This window comes from Netta rufina (genome assembly GCF_964035555.1).
Source record: "Netta rufina genome assembly, chromosome: 13".
In the NCBI taxonomy this organism is placed as follows: Eukaryota; Metazoa; Chordata; class Aves; order Anseriformes; family Anatidae; genus Netta; species Netta rufina.
In genome coordinates, this window is record NC_140136.1 from 510494 (window position 1) to 528941 (window position 18448).

The window sequence follows — 18448 nt, forward strand, 5'->3', positions numbered from 1 at the left end:
AGAGACTGAAGGAAGTTTTTGATAAAAATCAAAACCCAAACACGTTTCCTTTTGCCTATGTTAAATCATTTCAGCATTTCAAAGCTGAATCACGCGAACTACACACAGCTCTGGCAATGCTGAGAGGAGCTCTCCTGCAGGACCCCTAGGTGAGGCTGCGGCCTGGGCTGGTTCCAGGGTCTGAAAGCAAAGCCACCACTTGATGGCAACAGCCATGGATTAAAGTTTTCTGTACTGTGTGTGACAACAGATCTCTGCCAGCAGGTGTAGAAGGATGGGACTATGTAGACAGTTTTCCAAACTTCTGGTAGGCTGATTAAAATGCATGAGGAAATAAAGAGGAGAAACACAAACTGCTTTCCACTTCAGTCTCTCATATTATTTAGCCAAAAGCCAAGTACTCCTTTTATTCGCTTCTTATTGATGCCATTAATTTTCTGAAATTTTTCTCTACAAAATTCAAAAACCTATGATAATTCTTTATAAAACTCCTTACCTGATAAAATGTAGAGCTTTTATACACTGATGCCCTACAGGAAACATCTACTGTCAGCCACACGGTGAGATGAGATGACTCTCAGCTTTACTATACTGCAGAACATTGGCATGCTTAACTTGCATTAATTCCAAAAGGAACAGCAACCAGATTTTAATTAACTAGCAATTTCTGATACCTAAAGCATTTATCTTATGTAAAGGAAGACACACAAAACCCCAAAGATGACAAACAGTATTAACAAAATACGAAGTCAGGGACAAGCAGCAAGCAGTCATGATGTGGATGCTGGTGGGCAGGAGTATTTATAACAACGTAACAGCAGCCATAATGGGTAATGTCAAGGATTGATCCATCCAAAATCCATTCAGAGAGCAGCCACTAGCAGTGGAATTTCTAAAAGGAAGAAGGGCGGATATAAAGCAATCCTTTCCCAGTGCATAATCAAAGTTTCCAGCTACCAGCTATTTGAGAATTCACTGAGCCAGAGTTTGCATCTCAATTACCGTTTAATGAGCACCAATGTACCAACCCCTCATGTATCTGTCCAGTTCCTTTTTCAATCTACCTGCACGTCTGCTCTCTACAACATCCCACGGCAATGAAATTCACATGTAAATGAAGTGCTGTACAAAAAACTGTTGTTGTCCCCCCCCTCTATTTTAAACCTGTTGCTTATCATACCAGATGTTCCTTATTTTTGTGCTAGGACAGTACGGTGAGCAACTGCTGCCTATTCACCTCCTCCGCTCCCTTCTGGATTTGTGCATCAGGCTAATCCCAAAGTCTATTTATTGCCTTCACAGAAGTCATTCTATCCAGGTATTATCTCTATTATCTCTGCTGCTTTCTCTGGGCTTTTTCTAAAAAAAAAACAAAACAAAAACTGGGGGGGAATAACGTTTTTTTTTTTTTAGCTCATATCAGGAAAAATATTCAATGATCAGGAAAACCAAGGATTTATACAGTTCCCATGTTTTATCCTTGCCTTTGTGCTTGCTACTGACCATTGAGAATGTTTTCAAAGAGAGTGGGGATGACTCCACCTCTCACTTATAAGCAGGAAGATCAGTTTTAGCATCATGGGGGAGCAGGGACAGAAACACAGACATACAGGGACAGAAACACAGACATACATGTTAGGGCTGTCTACCCCATTCCTCTAACACTGCGCCACCAAATTTCATCTGTCATTTCCTGTGAAAGCACTTAGCGATGGAAACTTCTCTTGCAACTGCCATCCAGCTTAACACTGAAGTGGTCTTGAAGCGATCTACACTTTTTTTTCATTCTTTTTAAACTTATAGCAGATTTTTAAGCTTGCTTTTTAAACCATTTCTAGATCACTTGCAAACAAAAACCACACGTTTTTCTAGCCTTTCTTCTCCGTGGTGAAAGTAAGTTTTTGTTTTACCTTTTGTTTCATATCCTTATCTAGCTATCCATTCATGGATCTCTTCTCCCAGTGACAATACCTGCACCTTTGTTTAAGAGCTATTTAATGAGAACCTTGGCAAACATGCTGGAAAACCCCCTGGCCTGCACGAACCACACCAATCCCGTCTATGGGCTGGCTGACTCTTTCAAATAACTGAGAGAACTTCCTCTTCCAAATGCCTGTTTCTTCCCTTTCTGATCCATATGCCTACTAAGACTTTTATTACACTTTTTATCCACTTGTTTACTCAGTGCTTTGCAGTTTCTGGCACATATTACTGCCCGAAGTCTGTATTTTGCAAGCAGGTTCCTGCAGAACTCTTGAGTGAAGAGCCATGGTAACCCCCAGTGACTTGCTCCTGCACTGGCACCTCCACCTGAGACCGCTGCCCAGATTTATCCTACGTAAAGAGACATCCTTGAATTCTTCTCTGTGAAATATGGGCAAAAGTATCACTCCTTCCCCACCCTGTACTGTGGTTGTCCTCTTTTCCTTTTCTACACATCCCCTCCTTTTTTTATTTAATCATGTTAGGCTTTGGGGACTTTTCCTTTTTTTTTTTTTCTTCCTATTTTCAAGTTTTTCTCCCGGGTAGCACACATTTAATCCAAACACCTAATGTGGGCTCAAGTAAATCCCCTGTGACCTATGCACGCTGCACCCTTTTAATTTCTCCTTAGCAGTAGCTCACCCATTTTCATGTAGTTTTTACTTCAAAGCTTGATATGGTTACAGTAGATGGTCTTTTTGCTTATTTTTATTACATAAGGACACTGAATTTGAATGCATTATCACCGCTGCTGTTCAGTAACTGCCTCTTACACAATATTCCACATATCACTTGAGAATTAAACCTTTTTGGAGTTCTGCTTACTAGAGTCAAGTAAGTTAATGTGCACTGTCACCCTAGCTCCTGTCACACTTACGTGTTCTGCACTCTCACACTAGAGTGTCCTTGGAATTACCATCCTCTCCACCAGCTTTCTCAAGTGCCTATTTGATCAGTATCTTCATTTACGACAAAAAGTCCCTCCATAGCTCTTTAATTTACACCACATAGAACGTAAACTTTTGGTTTTGGCCTGCCTCATATGCTGAGCTTAACTGGATCTGTAGAAGCTTGCCTCCCCAGTGCCAGCACAGCTCAGCACCTCGCTGCAGCTGCTCCTGCTCAGCCTCTGCTCGCAGAAGATGCGAACACTGCTGCGGCACCCACGGGAGAGGCAGGAGGAGACACTCGGTAGGAGCTGCAGTGGAAAGCAGCTCCACCATCTTCGGCTGGGTTTGCAGCTGCACCTTGTGCTCTCACAAGGTTCACTGGCCATCTTCATTTCTTTCCAGGTCAGCGCAGAGCCAGAAAGTTTCATTATTGCTGGTATCTTGAGTACTGATATTAAGGAGTCTTTCTCCTACATGCTCTGCCTCTCCTACTTAACAAAGAAGCTCTGTGTAGGGTAACATGTTGCCCAAACCCTCTCCTTCAGACCCCACAGTCCCTAAAAAAGTTACTTAGCACTTGGAAAGACAGAAAAATGAAGACGCTAAACGAACTCACTGAGTGCACTCATGTGGCAGTCTGGCCAGCAATGCGTTTCTTCAGTAGTTCTTTGTTTGAACTTCTGATTGAGTTACAGGTTTTGAACTAGCTTCTCAGGAAGTTGTAGGAAATATCCAAACTTGGCTCTTGCTCTAGCAGATTAATCCCTCCTGGAAATTCCACCTGTGCAATAGATGTTGGGAACTGGTGCCTGACCTCTTCCAGATGTGGGGCACGCTGCTGTGCTCCAAGCCTGGCCTTGTGCTGACGAGGAGCCAAGACTTCGCTTCTGCTACAGCAGCCCTGCACTTGTCAAGAGTTTGCACAATCCCCACCTCTCTGATTACAGCTGCTGACACAACCCAGCCCCAGTCGCATACGATACTCATCTGGCTGTCCCAGCTAGGATATGAAGGGCCTTCAAATCTGTCATCTACCTCAAAGCAGCACAACCACGTCTTGACATCTCAGAAATTTAAACTCACTTTTACCGTGGCGCTCCTGCTTTCCTGGTAGTTTCTCTGAGAAAATAAAAAATACAAACCGCACACAGGAGGTAAGAAATCATGTTCAGAGGCACAAGTACGGTACTCCCCCAAGTAAGTGCCAGATAAACAACAGAATTTCCTATTTAGTCCCAGGATTTAGGGGAACAAGAGGATAAAGGATTACCAGATCCTTCCAGTTCCTCACTGTAAGCATGGACCCCACAGTTGCATCGCTGCCCCCTCATCGCTGCCCGGGGAGAAGGACTGTTGCAAGCTATTACGATGTGCAGGACGAAGATGGCAGCAGAAGACCAAACCTCCTCCTCTGGCACTGGAAGCATTGCAGGAGGCAACTAAAAGGTTCACCAGACTATGGGCTAACAGCGTCTCCAGACCACATTTCTGGCAACAAGTAGCACCAATGGAAGAGGTTCTTGGGCAATGCAAGCAGCCAATAACATGTAATTCAAGAGGAAAATGGCAAAAAAGCAGAATAAGGAGGATTGTGTGTGATAAGCCTAGTGTGCTCTCTCACCCAGCAGCATCTGGAGAGGATTTTCTCCAGCAGGCAGGGAAGAACTCGATTACATCCAGTTAACTGTGCTCTAAACTGATTATGCATGTGCCAGGCTAATGGATTACATTAGCAAGAGGAAAAATAACATCCAATCAATCTCAATTTACTGCAGACCACACCAAGGCCTGAGAGAAGAGAAACCATTCTGTGAACTACCCCCACTCCCACTGCATCTTTTCAGCTATCAAAAGAGACACAGCATTACAATCACTCTGAAGACTGCAAGAATTGCACCGAGGCCTCAGCAAACAGCTCGCTTTATCCATAGAAAGGTTTTTCCATGAAGTCACGGATTCCAGCAATGCTGGTGTGAGACACTGCGAATCCCACCTTTTGCTGTCCCCTACCCCAGCAGGCAAGTGAGCAGCCATGCAGAGCAACATGAGCTACACTTCACGATAAAATAGTCTGTGGTTTATCAAAACAAAGAAAATCCCATACTGTGCATTTCACAGGCTTTATGCAGACACACTAGAAAGCTAATATGTGGACTGCACAACAGACTTCACTTCTTTGAAACGTGTTTTTTTCTTTTTTTTTTTTGGTCTAGTGTCTCACTGCTTTTGTGTCAGAAGCAAAGCAGTACTGTAGCAACTCTGAGACCTCCCCAGGCCTCTTATGAACCTGAAAACTGACAATTCCTCTTCACCCGAGGAAAGCATTTCAGGAATCTTTATTACATAGATTTATGGCTGGCCCCCAAAATCCGATTTAAAAAAAAAATTTTTTTTTTTTTTTTTTGAATTCCAGTTGAAGTGCTTCAATTGTTTCTTCCCCAGTTCCCCAGTAGAAACCACTAGAAATGAAGGGGTCCAGACCTAGAATTTTTAGTATTTTTAAGAGAACAATGTTAAGTGTTAAAACTCATAATAGAGCTTTCAAATACCTCTTTTGTACCCCAAATTCAGTATCACTGAGAAGATTTGATTCCTCGGCTGGCTTTTTAAAGCCTCGGTGGGATACTCATGACCCCAATTTCCAAGCTGATTTTATTTTCTCAGGTCTCCTGCATACCTGAGAGCAGAGGCATAAAGGGAGGTGTGATCACTTTTACAGCCAGACTGCTGTGCTATGTTGATTCTCAGCTGATGATGGTAACAGTGATCGTCACAGAAACCTTGGTCTCAACAACTAACTCACTAGAAATGTTTTCTGCTGTTCTTCTGACCAGTCCCCTACCAACTCCAGGCAAGTCCAACAACCACATTTCTAGACAAACCTGCTGTAATGCTCCTGGTCACATCTTACCCCTCTGAATTTGCTGGAACGGTGCATTCCTAGGAAAAATCCAGGAGTATTGAAATCTAATGCACCTGCACCGTGATGTGGGTGGGATATTGTACAGCGTGATGTCAAGTTTTAAAGTCCCATTACTTAAAGAAAAACAATTGAAAAACAATTAGGAAGTAAAAAATATGATCTGCTTGTATATGTACCTTCATACATAAAGGAAATCTCAGTCAATTTGGGGAAAATCAGGGAAAAAAAGGATGAGGATAGAAAGAACATAAAAAAATGAGAGAAACAAGAGGGCAATGAGTGGGATAGCATGTGTGAATGCAAGGTATGCGGCTGCCTAGATTTATGGCAATTCGTACCTGATTGTTCATACTAAAGCCATTATGGGATGATTAGAGAAAAAGGTGAAGCTTTAAGTCCAGTGAAAATCAATAGAAACGTCTGGAGCAATTCTGCTGCGCGAGTGAAAGGACTATTTACTGCATCCGGAGCTCCTCTTGGGTTACAGCCCAGAGGGTTCAAGCAAGCAAGGGGAGAGGGGCTGTGAACAAGAGAAGTACGTCAGGAAAAAGAAGATGGCGATAAAGACACAAAATGAGGCCAAAACAAACAAACCAACAACTAAGAAAGGAAAACAAGATGGCAGTCACAGGCCAAATGTTACCACGGAGGAAACCCTGCAATGCCTCCTAACTCTGGCCATAGCATGGCCAATACATGCACGCACACACAGGTTTCTCTGCCCACCTTCTTCCAGCTTCAAGCAAGCAGCAAGCACGTCCACTTTGCTCACAGATCCCAGCATTAACATACACAGAGCATTAGAGCACAGCGATGGCAGCCCTCTTCTTCCTTCCCTCCCTGCTCCCTCCACCCAGCCCTCTCAGAGCCAGAATAACTCATTTCTCTGAGAGCAGCAAAGGCCTTCAAGTTCTCCTCAAGAATCTCATACAGCTTAACGACCCACCTTACAGAACAGCGCCGACAGAGGCTAATATTGTCTTGCACAATATTTTCAACAGTGATTGTTATTCCTTGTGTGTAGAAGTTTAACACATACACAATACTTATAAGACCTACAAGCCCCCATGTAAAGTGCCTTGAAATGAACAGTCAATGGCCTAAGGCTTTAAAACCCACAGCTGCTATGAGAACACGAGCTGAGGAGCTGTATCATGCAAGTGAGACTGGGTCCTGCTGGAGAGATCTGAGCAGCTTGTCTCCAAAGGATCACAACCCACTGTGGATCAAAATAGATTTTCCTTTGTTCCAGCACTTGGGCAACGAAAGATGAAGCAAAGCCAACCCTTACCTTATAGAGCTTCAGGCTGGCCTCATGCCTCGAGTTCACCGTGTGAAGACGCAGCTTCTCTAGACTGTTGGTGTAGTAGTCACAAGCATTGCATTTCAGATGTACTGGATTCCCAATGGCCACACACTTCAGCCTCCACTCGTTGGCCTTCCCACCCTCCTTGATATGTGCTACCAGCTGGTATTTCTGCACATGCTTGTCCGTCTTACAGTGGAGCTGGAAGTTTGCCTTGAGCTGCGTGTTGTAGCGGCACAACTTGCACTGGTATGAGTCTCCCATCACTGCCTTCCACTCGTCTTCAGGGAGGCTACGCTCCACGTTCATGTGGAGGCCCAGCATGTCCAAATTATCTGTAGTGAACTTGTTGCACACAGCACACTGGAAGAGCTTCAGTGATGGGTCATTTGTTTGCGTGAAACTCTCACCCAAGTTCATTAGCTCCTCAGACACCAGCTGTCCACCGCCTAACCGCATGTCCAGGGGGATCTCTCCACCCACTGCACGAAGGAAAAAGGGGAAAAAAAGAGGTCAGAAAATCTAAATTCTTTAGTTGCCAGAAGAGAAGCATAGAATGGAAATCTGCTCAATGCAATTCTTGCATCCACCAAATCCACAGCACAAGCCAAGCACAGCCGTCCCTTCATTTATTCCTCTTCTGCTAGCCAGTACCATATCTGACAAAAAAAAAAGCAATAGCAGCCAGCATGTAAGGCTGGGAAAGGACTGCAGTAGCCCTTGCTACCTACCTTGTAAATGCCAAACTCTGAAAGAGAAGCATCCAACCCTCTGCCCATGAAAGATGACATTAAAAAAAACCTGCTTTCAGAAACAGTTCCTGAGGAGGACAAATTCCTTAGCATTGCACTGCAAGTCTCTGTGGCCATATCAAGAACAGGATAATGGGTTTTCCTGTGTTTTTCTTGCCTACCTGAAGAAGCAAACGTTACTTCATGCAGTACCTAAGCACTATCTCAACATGATCTTGGCCACAAGTTCAAGCAATATGAGTATTACATAGGTAAGACACCATGCTGCAGTCAGAAACGGGCAATGTGCAGAACATGGCACATACAAAACCAGTCTGAAAGGTGCCACTCCTGCAGTATTAGAACTGTTCTCTCATCCAACAGTTCAAAAATGGAAGACAGTCTTCTAAAACCAATGTTGATAAATGCTTTGAACGCACAAGAAAAAGACAACCATTATTAATAATGTGAGTGCAAGAACATGTCAAGGAAAGCCAGCAGGATGCTTGCTGTCTTTAAGCGTCATAGATCTCCTCTTCAAACCAAGAGCTGAACTCTCTTCAGCTACAGTAAATGAGTACAGCAAGGTCTGATTTACATCAGATTACTTTGAAGATACGGACAGAGACTTATTTTAACATTAACTTTTTATGTCAAAGCACAGAGACCAACCACCAGCCTTTTCTTAGGACCTTTGCTCCACCTTGCTCTCTTTTCCCATAAGCGAAGACACTTGTGCTCTCATCCTGCAGCCTTTTGGTATTTTACCTTGATCTTATGTCATAGCTTGGCGTAAAAGTCTTATTTTATCAAAGGAACCTTCAGGTCAGCAGTTACTCAGCCAATCAAAAAGTTTCCTATATTTCAATCTGTTTGCTGAGAAACAGCTAATAGTGGGAGGACACTCCAAGTTCAGGCAGATACCCTAACTCCATACTGACCTTTCTGAAAGCACATCACCACAGCTGGTGCAGGCTGCAGCTTTAGGCAGTATATATGCTACTATCTTTCCTGCAGAAATACAATACCGTGATGTCCATTACAGTCATAAGCAGCAAGAACTACAGCTTACAAGAAAACCTGACTGCTGAGTTTGTTAGAGGGTACCTTGTGCTCACACAGGGAAGAAGTGGCTGGACAAAAAAAAGTCCCATTCATGTGGAACAAGCCCCAGTGCCAGAAACCTGCCCTTCGGCCAAAGCAGTCATGATCCTTGTTCTCAGTTGACTCTATCCCTGCCTGCCACAGCAGAATTACAGCCTGCACACAGTTACTCCTGCATACCTGCTCACCAAACACACGAAGAGGAGGAACAGACCACTTGCCTTCTATAGTCCACATCTCCGAATCACAGTAATTTTCCTAAGCATTCTGCTTAAGACATATCCTGAAATCTTCTCTGTGAATCAGCCTACTCTAAACACATCATACAGTAAAAACATGAAAGCAGTATCTTCTGATATATTAATAGTCTACTCAAACCCAGTTTTGGACTGAAGTGTAAAAATGGAAAAAATCTGTTTCACTTCTAACAAAGTCCATAGTGTGTGTATGAGTTAAATGAGCTGAGCTTATGTCAAGTGGTTTTTGACATGGGGAAGGGCCTCCCTCCGTGATCTTCAGCTTGAGATCTGTAACCATCAAGTGTACTATTCACAAATCACTTTCCAGGCAAGCTCGTATACAGTCAAGGCCTTGTCTTGCACTTTAAGAGACTTCAGTTAAAATACTCTCAAATTCTCTCATGCCAATCTCCCTGTACTTCAGCAAGGAGACGCTATGAGCTACAAAAGGGGTGCATTCCAAGAAACCACCCACAGATGACTCCTCAACTTTACATGCTACCACGAGCTACATTGCAAATGGCTGTCAGTTACATCTGTTGGCAACTCAGTGCTACTGAAAATATACTGGAAAAGATTATGTCCTTGACCTCCCAAAGATGCAAGCTGGGACACCAAAGAAAAAATTAAGATAATTAATTTATAGTCACTTGAGTTCCTCCGTTTTCATTTTTTTAGTATCTTGTGTTGTTGTTCTCTCATATGACTTTCATGTCCTTCTGGACTAATAAGCTGTACTATGAATAGCTGAAGGAAAGGAGAACATGCATGAGACCAACGAACCAGTAACGTAGCGCATCAGTAATAATAGCATCAATGGATGGACAAGGTTAGAGAGGGCAGAGTGCAGCCAAAGAAATTAGCTCAGAGGGAAGCAGGTAAAGTGACAGATTTCTTTTCACATACTTTCTGTAGGCACTATGAAAAATCCTCAGCAGTAACAAAAGAATGTAGAAACAAAAGTCATTTCAGCTTTCAGCTGCCATGCCCTAAGTGCTGTGTGGGACTCTGTGATGAAAGCTGAAATACAACAGTGCTGCAGCGGCTGCCACCAGTCTTGTGCAACGTAAGCAGCACTTTGGAAGAACTTAACTGGAAACCACCCCTACCCCATTCTAACTCTTGGGCTAAATTGTGTGGGGATAGGGTGTGCTCCCCACAGTGCCAAGACAAACATGATGAATGGTTGTTTTCAGGAAAAACACATTTGGTAATTTATTTCAAAGTGCTTTTGTCATTTGATGAGCGAAATAATCTTCTTTCTCTATAGCCATTCTTCAGATTAATGACTCTCATCCGGTCAAGCCTCAAATCTTGTATATCATGCTGGCATCAGAGGAACATTTCAGTTCAGCTTCTTCAGCAGAGGAACATATCCCCTTCTACCCAATTCATCACAACTCTCAAAACACTTACCTTTTCTTCTCAGGGCAACACAACTTGTAAGACACCAACTCAATCTCTGCCTCTGAGAGCACTAGCTGCTGAGCGGACAAGCCTCACAAAGCCACCCACCACACAGTACTTGCATCCCTTACCGAAACAAGAGAAAATCATCAGGAAACCCTTGGAAAGCATCCTTTCTATAGTAATGAGGAACATTTAATGCACGTTAGCTGTAATCTGTATCCACTGCTTTATTACCTCCTTACCAGAACTTTTAGAAAACATACCGAGGAGCGACATACTTTTCCCAGATGAGAGAAACTGTCGTGAGGGAATGCAGAAGACAAGTCTCTACCATGCAGACTCCATCCTTGACCATCACACACAGGCAATTCACTGCACTGCAGCGCACAGCAAGCCGCAGAGACAGAACAAAGAGTTTGGCACGCAGCACGCAGCCCACACATGAAGGTTTTATGGTAACACAAACACAATCCCTCCCTCACACACAGGAACAGGGGAAAACCCTTCAACCTCACCTAGAGATGGAGTCATCGTTGCCATGGGGTTGGTGGGATCAAGCTGGAATCCACCCATCATGAACTGTGCATCTGACGAAGTGCTATCCATCTTCAGGTTGGGAAGGTTCATGTTCTGTGCCAGGTAGTACTGGTAGAGCTCGGCCTCGGCAGGGGACGGCAGGCTACCGAGGCCCAGGTGCCGGTTGTGTTGGATTTGGGACATATTTTGCTGAAGCAGCATCATATTGTGCATGTGCTTCTCACTGGTCATGTGAATACGAAGGTTTCTAGCTACGTTGGTCTCATAGTCGCACACCTCGCACCGCCACGTGGGTTTGGTTTTTGGTTTGGTGGGGGAGGGGGCCCCACAGGTGCTACCAATGTTGGCGGCTGCAGCGGCCGCGGCTGCTGCAGCCGCTGCTGCCGCCCCAGCGGTGTGGCTGAAGACTTGCTCTCCCCCTCCGTTCTGCAGGTTTTGCATGTTGTTGAGATGCTTGTCAGACTGCATATGAATACTGAGGTTGCCTTTGGTAGTAGTGGAGTAGTTACAGACCTCGCAGCGGAAGGGCTTGTAACCACAGGTGTAGCTCTCACCCCGTGCCAGCCGTGGGTGCGGCTGCCCACTTTTGCAGTAGACACAGGAGCCACCCGGCTCAGGATGTTTCTCCTTCATGTGCGCCTCAAGCGTCTGCTGGTACTTGTAGTGCCAATTGCACTTGGGACACTTGAGTGTCTTACATGAGTTGCGAGAATGCATCATAGTCATGTGGCCACCCAGCGACCGCGAGGAGCCCAGGACCGTGTCACACTTTGGGCACTCCACGCCGCTCCCCGAGGGGCACTCCCCACCCCCAAGTTCACAGAGGGGGCCAGCATGCTGGTGATGGGAGATGTAGCTCCCGTCCTCGCCCTCTGTGCTCTCATTTGGTTCTGGTGCTGTGGCATTGTCTTTATTGGCACTTTCATCGATAAAGTCCAGCCTCCTGCTGCCCTCTGCCACGTTGGCTCCACCGCCCTCATTGTTAAAGCTTAAGTGATTCCTCCTGTTTGCACCATCAAAGACAAAGGAAGAAGCAGAATTAGAACTAGTAGAAGCTGTGCCCCGCGACAGGGTCTGGAGCACGTTAGGCATTAAGGGAGAGTTAGAAATGCTTTGGTTTGAGAGAGCAAGGTCCTTTTTGCTGCTGCTGCTGCTGCCGCCTGCCACAGCCCCAGAGTCCTCCTGGGGCCTGTCCTCCAGTTCGTCCTCCAACTCGCTTGGAAACAGTCCTTTGCAACCCTCATCATCCTCATCTTCTTCCTCTTCCTCCTCCTCCTCTTCCTCTTCCTCCTCCTCCACCTCCTCCTCTTCTTCCTCTTCTACCTCTTCAACTGGCTCTGCCTTCTCTGAAAGGCTGTCCTGGTCACCCCCTTCTTGCTTCTCCCCCTCTGCCACCCCAGGGTCCTTCCCCTCTGAGGATTTGGTGGGACTGGAAGCCAGCGGGCCCAGGGGGACTGAGGTAATTGGAGTCTTCAGAGCCGAGCTGGTCAGCCCACCCAGGTTGAGGAGCGTACCAGGGGCCAGGACACCTGACGGCGGCGGCTCCGCTCCGCCGGCTGGCCCAGCCTGGAGGGCCTGCTCGCCTTCCATACGAATGCCACTGAATTTACCATAAAAACTGTGTCCAGGGCCTATGAGGTTAGCTGTGGAAACAAGAGGGTGCTGAAAGGTTTTGTTTTTTGGTTCCAGAAAGCTGACAAGGGGTTCCTTGTCTTTGCCTATCCCTTGGATGATAGCGGAGATGTTCTTATTGCTAAGAATTTTCCGCTCCTCCTCACTCAGAGTCATTCGGTGGTCGTGCACCGCATGGGTCACGAATGAGCGGACATACCCAAAGGAGAGCTTGCACAAGAAACACATCAGGATGGGCTTCCTCTTCCCGTAGAGCACAAAGCCATCGAATTTGGACAGGTCCACATTGTTGGGAACATCTTTGGATACGCAGGAGCTTTTGGCAGAACCATCGCTGTTCAGGTAATCCTTGTTGCTTTTGTGTCGCACATCGAAGACGCGGAAGCTGTGCAGGACGGGGCTGATGCCCGCCAGGGCTGAGGTATTCGGGAAGGCCTGGTCTGAGCCCTCAAACCACTTCCCGAAGGATGAGGCTATGTGGAAGGTGTTGATGATCTGTGGGTAGACGGGGGCGGCGGCGGAGGGCTCTCCCTGCTTGGAGAGAGAGTTCGGGAGCAGCGAGGGGAGAGCCCCGCTGCCACTGCCACAAGCGCCCCCGCTCTGCACCAGCTGGCTGAGGCTCTCCACGATGTAGGCCGAGCCATCTGGCTGGTAGACGATCTCACCGGCCAGGTTCTCCACGTCGCTCTCCTCGTCCCCGTCCTCGCTGCTCTCGCTCCCGCTCTCCCCCCTTAGAGGCGGGGGCGGGCGGGTGCCGGCGCAGCGGTGCTCCATGTAGCTCTGGAGGCCAGCGAAGGAGGCCGCGCACTGGCCGCAGCTCACCTCCTTGCCGGCGGGCTCGGTGCCGGGGCCGGCCGCGGCGCTGCTCTCGGGGACGCGCTCAGGGAAAGGGACCCTCAGGCTGTCCAGGGGTCCGCGGCTCTCCGCCGCGGGCTGCTCCATGCTGCCGGCCGTGTCCGGGAGGTGGGTGCTGTTGAGATCAGTCCATTGCTGGTGCTGAGGGATGCCGCACCCATTGTCCTTCCCGGGGATGACGGGCGAGTCACAGCCTTCCATGGCAGGGCCGGCACGGAGCGCTCATTGCACCCGGTACGGCTGGGACCTGCAGGCAGGGAGAGAGGGAAAAACAGGTGAGTCAGAGAGAAGACCACACGGCTCCCATATAAAGACCATGCACCGCAGACGCCCTGGGGATCCCGCTCTTTGGGATCAGCAGGGATGGCACGAGAACTGGTTTCCCGAAACAGGCTCCAGGAACAGAAGACCCAACCGAGGATGCTGCGCTGGGAGTGCAACCACAGGAAACGAGCAGCAGTAACCAAAAGGTGCTCGCCCCCTTCCACTTTCCCCAAGTCACCGAGGGGAGCAGGGAAGGCAAGAGGCTCATCAGAGAAAGCTGGAGGGTGGGGAAAACCTCCCCCTTCACCCTCTCTGAAGGGGGACAGGAAGATCATGGGAACTGCATTGACACCCCCAAATCTTTAGATCTCCTGAAAGACCTTCAAAAAATAAAAATAAAAAAGATTAATAGAAAAGCTTTTGAGAGAAGCAGAGTTCAGAAGCTACAAAAGAACACTGTCAGAACTTCAAAACTTTGTAAAAAATTGTGCTCCCATGTCTGTGGCTTCCTAAGTCAGATGCAGTTATGTCCAGGCGGTTCCCCTCTGTTAGCTGTTCTGGGAGCACAGCAAGCACCCTGGGCTCAGCCTCACACATGCACCTCTGTAGTAGATCATGAGACCCAGAGCAAGAATTTTGGAGTCACAGCTTTTAGTATGCACAGGAGATTTATTTGCTGTTTTCTGGACAGAGTTTAAAAGGAGAGACGTCAGGAGAAAAACCAAACAGGAAATTCCAGATCTGACAAGGGTCCATCCTGGGGATCGGAAAGTGGTCAGCTCAACATGCTTCAGGAAGCTCCCAGAGATCCTGCAGGACACAGCCTGAGCACAAACTGCTTCCCTTCAGCCCCCAAACACAAATAGACGATACAGGTCCTGGAGGAGAAGGATGGACACCCCTCCCACTATTTCTGTTCCACCAAGTACGAGACCCAGAGAACTCGCACCAACAGCCAAGCAGTCAGTGAGCACAGGCTGCTGAACATGGCCAACATCCACAGCTCCCAGGTTCGCTGCAGCCTGGGGTTCTCTCTTATGCTGCAATCCTAATGGAGTCTGTTAGGCAAAATGAGCCTTCCTAGAGGTTACAGACCTATGAGCTTAGGTCCCCAAAATGCTACTGTTATGAGCTAGAGCACAGATCAGTAAGAGATTGCCAGTTCAGCTGCAAACCTAGTAAGAATTCTGCGTGTAAAGACACGTCTCTATAGTTGTCTTCCTATGGAGAAATGCCGGACAAGCCAAATGGGAAGAAACACCCTCAGAAATTAAAACTCTGCTACCTCAGCTGCAATAGCGATGTTCAACCTTTGAACAGATTTCCATCTGCATACAGATAAAAGCATACAACAAAAAACAACTCAGGGTCAAAACTCTAAAAGCAGAGGAGAACCCCACATTCTTAGGGTCAACAAAACACTGGTACTCTAGATCTGTGGTTATCAATGCCATGGAGGAATTTCTACATAGAGTTCTATCTTCTACCAACTAAATGCAAATGCAAGCATGCTTGTGTACATGCAAACAGATGTGTTCTTTTTTGTTTTTTTTTTTTTAGCTCTTATTTTGAGAAGTCCATTCACATTAACAGCCTGCTACCGCCCTTTGTCTCTTTCAGAGACTATTAGTGTTTTGACAACCTAAAATGCTACCTAAACATTAAATACTATAATTAGAGTTTGAAAGTTTTTCCAGTACTTTCTAGATTGATCTGAGTCCATTAGACACAGCAGACTCCTGAGAGCTCCTTTAGAGCAGTACCTGTAACACAGGCACACCTTGCATCCAACTGCGCCAGCACCTTGCTGCTGCACAGATGCTAGCACCAGAAAGCCCTCCAGCATTCAGAGGGAGGCGTCTTCTGTTTTTTCCTCACCCCTGCATCAGGGATAACACTCCGCAGCACCCAAACACTATTCCTGCATTGTGGGAATCAGAAGTGGAATCATCAGACAAAAGCAAGTCTGACTTTCTTCTTCGCACTGCTGACCACCAGATTTGGATTCTGGACATCCCCACCTGAAGGTACCTGGGCAGTTTTCCATTCTATTTTAGTTCAGGTGAAACTTGAGAAAAACTATTTACTGCTACCTATGAGGTCAGAAAGTAGCAGTTCTCAAAGCAAGCGCAGAGCAGCTGCCTACGCAGGGACACGCACAATGGTTTTACGATCTGAAGCGTTTGTACACATGGCTTTGTAGCATTTCCAGTTCTCGCTTTCCTTGGACCTTATGCCATGCACTGCTATCTGGGTGGTTGCATTGGGAATAAATAGCAGCTTGATCTGCAATAGAAATAACCTGATGCATGGAATGGAATAAGAGGAATACCTTGATTCTGTTGACAAAAGGCTCAGGCATCCTAGACACCCTTTTGCTTACCTTTAGCTAAAGTGTTTTAACAGTGCCTTGTAACGGCTCTTGCTTACTAGCTCTCTCCCACTAAACATTTGTCTTTAGCTATGCATTTTCTTCAAATTGATCCCAGATTCTTCTGTAATGAGGTTACATATCCATCTTTCCACAATGTGACATATCCTTTCCTCCTAACTGCTACCTTTGTATTGACAACTGTGATCCAAATCAAACTGAAACATTCATATTGGGTGAAAACTGAGTAAATGAGGAACTCCATAAGCCTTCTATTTCTGCCAAGAAAAGTTCTGGGAAAATCTGTGCAGACTTCAAAGCACGATGTGGAACAAGAGTGCCCCAATTTCAAAACACCTTGACAAAAAGCATTCAGTTTGCCAGCCTGGACAAAAATTCCCTGGCATTAAATAATTTAAAATCTGAAAATCAAATAAATAAAAAAATCATCATTAAGAAGACAGTAAAATAGCAAAGCACAGCTAGCTCCCCAGGAACCGTGCACAGACAACACGCACCATGAATGTGAGCATCTCCATTATCAAGAACTCTTGATTGGCAGGAAGATGCCTGACTGACAATTGGGCCAAAAGGGTTAGCAGGGCTGATGGGGCGGGAGGGTTAACAGCCTGATTGTAAAATCAATGTAATAAATGCTTGGTAAGTTACAGGAACATGCGGGAAGAGAAGGCCGCGATTGATAAAGGACTGCGGCTTTGATGCTGCACTGGGGACTTGTTTATTGACAAGAAAGCCAATCTCTTCTCCGAGCCAGGCCAGGCCAGGCAAACCTGCAAGCGCTTACCAATTAATTGGTGGGCTTTTCTGCCTTGGGTTGCTTTAACATGTCTCCCCCACTCCAAGTTAACCAGCTCAGGAGGTGCTGCTCTGAAGGAATCCTTCCTCTGTTTGCTCGGCACATGGCCCTGTTGGGGCAGGCGGAAAGTGCCGCAGTCAGAGCATGGCCTGCCTGCCCTGCACAGCCCCCAGGCACGTGCCAAGCCCCTTCCAAACCCAGCGTCATCTCCAGAGCTATTCCTAAAGAATGATGCTGAAGGAGGAAAAGGCAAGGATTTGTTTCCATTCACACACGAACTGTAGGTATCATCCCTTCAAACTGAAAAGGGTGATTTCCTTGTTAACGCAAAGCAGACTTTATGCTGGAGGACAATGTAGGCCACTGCCAGGGGCCCTGCATCTCCCTCTGAGGCCATCCCTAAATGACCCAGAGGGGACACGCAGAGCTGGCGAGGACAGACCAACCCCTGCGCGCTCCACACCTCCCCATCCTCTCCCCGGCCCCCCGCCCTCTTTGCTCTGTTTATCAGCCAGTCAATAAGAAAAGGTAGTTCTTACTTAAGGAGGCAGAAGTCAACTCGTCAGGTCGATCAGCACTCTGTCTGTAAACATGGTTTCCCGTAAAATCAATGAACTCCAGTTACAGAGAGAACAGCCTGAGCGCCAGAGCCTCCCCGTGCCCCCGCGGCAGGGAAGGGCTCTCCCTCGCTCCCTTCTCCAGCCTCGTGTCCCGAGCTGCTCCATGCAGCTTGCAGCCACCCGCAGCTCCCATGGCTGTGCTTGCTGTGCCTCCCGCAGGCAGCCCACCCAGCCCCACAGCATCGCTGCACCTCGCACCCTTTGGAGCAGGTTTGGGACCCAGTGGGACAGCTCTCCCAGGCACCGGCGGGCAGGGAGTTCCTACCAGGGCAGGAGCAGCGGCCACAGCGGCCCAGAGCTGAACCACAGCTGGAGGGCCCGGCGTGCCCAGAAGCACTGTGCTGGGCCCCACATTTTCATCGGGAGTTTCTACCAACCGCGGCTGCTCCGTCTGCAGCCGTGCTCTGTCCAGGGCACAAGTGAAGTCGACCCCCGCTGCTCCCCGTCACCTCCTTGCAGCTCCTGTCCCACCCTCCACACCTGCAGAACTGCCACCTTACAGCAACGCTTCCACCGCCGAGGAGGGGGCCGCAGCTCGCGGGGCAGCCCCCAGCCCGCACCGCCGCGCATCTTCCTCCCCAGCACGGCAGCGGCACGGGGAAGGGAGAGCGGGAGGGAGGAGGGGGCTCCTGCTGTTGCCCAGGCTTCCCGAGAATTAAATATGAACAGCCGTGCTGTGTAATTTTAAATTGTTAATTAGCACAGGGTTAATTAGGCGGCCCTTTCACAAGAGGCTGTTTGGCAGTAAACCAAGACTGGAAGCAAT

The 18448-nt window shown here is 47.3% G+C and overlaps 1 protein-coding gene across 2 annotated transcripts in view; it reads right to left on the reverse strand.

Moving 5' to 3' along the window:
* ZFHX3 (zinc finger homeobox 3) overlaps nucleotides 1–13811 on the reverse strand; it is a gene marked incomplete at its 5' end in the record, with an annotated part of 112579 nt that extends 98768 nt beyond the window's left edge. For both annotated transcript variants that reach the window (XM_084294725.1, XM_084294724.1), the window contains 2 exons: nucleotides 7088–7584; nucleotides 11102–13811. In XM_084294725.1, coding sequence (XP_084150851.1) covers nucleotides 7088–7584; nucleotides 11102–13811 — 3207 coding nt within the window. The remainder of the gene's footprint in view (nucleotides 1–7087; nucleotides 7585–11101) is intronic.
* Between the last annotated feature and the right edge of the window lie 4637 nt (nucleotides 13812–18448).